The 4,034-nt window shown below is 36.6% G+C and overlaps 1 protein-coding gene across 1 annotated transcript; it reads right to left on the reverse strand.

The window, feature by feature from the left end:
- Positions 1-268: 268 nt before the first annotated feature.
- LOC143876643 (NAC domain-containing protein 90-like) lies at positions 269-3,465 on the reverse strand. Its single transcript, XM_077378331.1, has 3 exons — positions 3,274-3,465; positions 1,742-2,034; positions 269-847 (listed from the first exon to the last, which is right to left on the reverse strand). The coding sequence occupies exons 1-3, from the start codon at positions 3,428-3,430 to the stop codon at positions 542-544; spliced, it is 756 nt and encodes a 251-aa protein (XP_077234446.1). The 5' UTR covers positions 3,431-3,465; the 3' UTR covers positions 269-541.
- Between the last annotated feature and the right edge of the window lie 569 nt (positions 3,466-4,034).

Consider the following 4,034-nt stretch of genomic DNA (forward strand, 5'->3'; position numbering starts at 1 on the left):
AAAAATGCGAGAAAAAGCCCGGAAAAAAAAATATTCCGCCATCAATTTTGTCACTTTCAGGAAAAGAAATTCCACAATAAAAGACAGGATTTTCCTTATCTTGTTTCTTTTATTAGAACATCTTTTTTTTGCCACAATACAATAAAAAATCATACAAATTAAAATAAAATAAAATAAAAGACAGGTGATAAATTCTAGAGATTTCACTAAACTTGGATGCATTTACAAGAGGATCAATGTGTGCTTATATAGAGCACTTACATGATAAACATGGAATGGAATAATCCTAATCAAATCTACTTTCCTAATCTCTATTGCTTGCCTATTCTAATCCACTTGCCTAATTTATCTAGTTGCCTCGTTTACCCAACTTACCTAATCTACCTCCAAGATGATCCAACGGTGAGATCTTAACCCAATCTAACCGTTGGATCCCACATATTCTAACAACAGGATTTTCCATATCTTTTTTTATTTCCACATTTTTTTGCTACATTGCAATAAAAATTCATACAATTAAAACAAAATTAAACATTTCTCCTTAGTTACCATAATCCCAATTCAATGAATCCCACAGAGGGTCCATATTGTCGATCATATTCCAGTCGTCGGCAGTTCCTTCAGCCAAAGAATCCGGCGAGCTGGTTCTCTCTACCATTAAAGAATTTTCATGAGAAGACACATCTAAACTGCTACTACCCGGATTCATAGAATCAGATATTGGTTGAGTACTGTTCTCCGCGTTGATTGTTCCACTTGTGGATGCCGCCGCTAATGGACGCCGGTCATACGATCTCAGGCCACCCGAGTTCACATATACTCTACACAAGCTGAATTCATGTCGTAACTACAAAAGAAATAAGAACAAAAAACAAATGTCATTAAGTAGCAATGCATGAATGGTATGCTTAAGAGATTTTGAGCCTCTTTTGATACCACATGTAATCTTTTATACAAATAATGGTTATATATAATAGTTTTATATCTTGGTTTATGGCTTCTAATGTAGCCTTAATGTCCCATTTACAAGTGAAATTAAGTTAAAAAAAAATTTATTTGATAATAAGAACCAAATTTGATGGTATCCCAAGGAGAACCTTAAGTAATCACTTTGTTAAATATCCAATTAATCTTATTTGCCTATATATATTAGAGGCACACCTACGTACATAATTAAGCAGCCATATAGTACCCACACATCCCATGTAGAACCTAATGTTGATCATTAAGATCGAACCCTAGTGACTTACAATAAGGGCTTTCCTTAACTAAAGTCATAAGCATCAATCACTGAGATTTTTTTTTTTTTTTTGGGTCTTTCAAAGATAAGTACGTTCTTGAAGGGAACTACTCATGTGCTGTGTTGCCTCACCCAAAGGGCATTTTGTGAGGAGATATGGATTGATGCATGGGTGACAAGCTAGCAAAGCAACACCCTATTAGTTAAATCAAGTTCGAAGCCATCTTACGTGATGCCATGCCCCCTCCCCATTCACCCACAAAAAGAAAAAAAAAAGATGCGCTTATTAAAATCCCAAACACATTTCATTTTCACTTCCTTTTGTTTTAATTTTCTTGAGAATTGTCATTTTCAGGAAAGGACCTATAAAAGGGGGCCAAAATGGTGGAAAGGGCGAGGGGGTGAGGAAATATCATCTCCCAAATAGAAAATTTATTTAAATACCACGCATATTGAAAAATAACCTTGAATTAAAACCTTTATCAAGCAATTGCACTATACCTTTGGAGTTGCATTTGATGTGGATGCTGCTTCTTCACAGGCTTTATACTCGTTCACCTTCCATTTGGTTTTCTTTCCAGTGGGAGCTTTTCCTTCGTAGAAAACCATGGTTTTCTTCACGCCGATCACTCGGTTATCCTTCAACGAGTAAACGAAACTAGGAGAGCCTGTAGCTTTCCAGTACCCAGAAGGTGTGATTCGATTTGGTCTTCCTCCATGAGCTTCTCTTTCTTGCCTTGGACTGAAGAAAATCCATTGCTCAGAGTCTTCAACACACAGCTCCCCTGCAATGCCTGCAACAGATAAGAAATCACAACTTAATTCCAGTCGAATAATAAATTATCCATTTTCCCAAGAGGGTATGTTTCATTTTATTTCTTGTAATTCATATATATCCTTTTTTTTTTCTTTTTCGCCTTTTTTTGGAGCAAAAGTAAGAAATTTTAGAGCTAGTAGGTGAGGAAAGGAGGAAGGATAGAAGGCAAAAACCCCAAAATCTCTATGATATATAAGAAGGAAACAACAAAATGTTCCACATCAAGGTTGAATTCATCGAGGCCAAGATTTGGAGACTATGGATTATTTGGAATTCGATGTTTTCCCCATCGTGTTATTATTGTTTATAGGGAGAGTTAGAAGAATTTGAAGTATATGAGATCCTTGTACTCTCCCTATCTTTTAGATATAGTACCAAGGGATAGGGCTGGTGCTTTGTTCTTTTCTATTGTAATATCTTTTTCTTTGGTCTTAATACACCAGTAGGGGTATGGCCTAACCCCAACGTACCTACCAAAATAAAGAAGAAGGTGAAAAACTGATGTTGAAGTGTTTGAGACTTCGGGCACGTTTGGCTACCATGAATTTCTTTTAACGATAACTGGGGGTCTCCAAGTGGAGAAGAGGAACAGTCGATCGGATTTTGAGTAGAATTTTTTTGTTTTGATTTTTTGCCACTCGTCATCACGAGACACTAGTTTCCTATATTTTGTTTCCTTACTATTAGCCACTGCACCCGCCCAACCCCTCTCTCACCACTTGGGGGTTGCCAGTTTATCATGAAAAAAATTTCGTGGTAAGCGTGCCCTTAAAATGAAACCTGGTAATGTTTTCCTTTTGTAACATTTTAATAAACCTATTCAAGAAAAATGAAGAGAAAGGAGGAAGAGATTCTAAAATGGGTACTGCCATGGGTCGAGGGTAGGCCCTTTAAACCCGTCCCATACCAAGCTGGGTCCCGCCTAGTCCCATACTAAGGCAGGCCTCCACGAAGGACCATAACATTCATATATAACCTTCTTTATTTTTTCTTTCTAGCCTTTTTTCTTTGGAGCTAAAACAAGAAATTTTAGGAGGAAGAAGAAGGATAGAAGACCCCAAAATCTCAATGATAAGAAGGAAATAGAAAAAAGAAGGTGTGAAAACTAGTGTTGAAGTGTTTGAGACTTCAAATCGAACCTTAAAACGTTTTCAGCCCATAACATTTTAGAAACCCAATAAAGAAAAATGAAGAGAAAGGAGGAAGAGATTCTAACTTGGGAGTTGCCAAGGGTCGAGGTTATTATAAATGTCTACTTCAGGAATAACACGATCCAAGTCCTCTCTCGTTCTATCCAGCTTGTTGCGCAGATAGAATTCCACCAGTTCTTGTTCTGTTGGATAGAAACGAAAACCTGGTAGCAAATGGCTCATGATTTCCTCCTCCTCTTCTTCTTTGATTCTTTTGCTTGTTGGAATTTGTGGGCTTTCTCCTTTCTGTTGGGCTTCAATTTATAGGTAATGAAGGACCGAGGTGATGTGGTCATGAAGTTGCATAGAAAATTCCACGCGCATGGAGGGAAATGAAGATGTGGAAACTAATAAAGCCACAAAGAAATTAAAATCTCACCCCTCTCTCCACGTGAAAGCAGAAAAGTCTTGGCATTTTGAGAATGACTACGTTGAAAAGTCATTGTTATGGTGAAAGGCAATTTTTAGTTTGAGGGATCATTGTGTGTGAAGGAACATTGCCATGGGTTAGAAAATTGGGTACAAAAATCAGCTGTTTACATGTGATTTTCTTTGTAAAGGAAAATCTTTTTCAAAGTTTCTTGCTTTTCCATTATTTAATTACACGTGAAGAAAGTCTCCTGAACCACAATTATTCAAGTTTTATCGAGAGAGACCTTCAATTTAAAATTACATCCCTTTAAATAAGCCATAACCATTTCATTTCCCTTTAATTAATTGTGGAAATAAAAAAAAATCTTAAGAAAAGAATTTCCATGAGAAATGTTATTCCTTGCAATCCAAACAG

This window comes from Tasmannia lanceolata, unplaced genomic scaffold (genome assembly GCF_043159265.1).
Source record: "Tasmannia lanceolata isolate RefF3 unplaced genomic scaffold, GAP_Taslan_0.1 ptg000005l, whole genome shotgun sequence".
NCBI lineage: Eukaryota > Viridiplantae > Streptophyta > Magnoliopsida > Canellales > Winteraceae > Tasmannia > Tasmannia lanceolata.

What these genes read in the sequence shown, in the direction of transcription:
- LOC143876643 (XM_077378331.1), bottom strand. Translation starts at nt 3,430, where the DNA reads ATGAGCCATTTGCTACCAGGTTTTCGTTTCTATCCAACAGAACAAGAA. An exon ending in CGACCCTTGGCAACTCCCAA is followed by an intron (nt 2,035 to 3,273) that starts GTTAGAATCTCT and finishes TATCTGTTGCAG; the next exon opens with GCATTGCAGGGGAGCTGTGT. An exon ending in CATCAAATGCAACTCCAAAG is followed by an intron (nt 848 to 1,741) that starts GTATAGTGCAAT and finishes TTTCTTTTGTAG; the next exon opens with TTACGACATGAATTCAGCTT.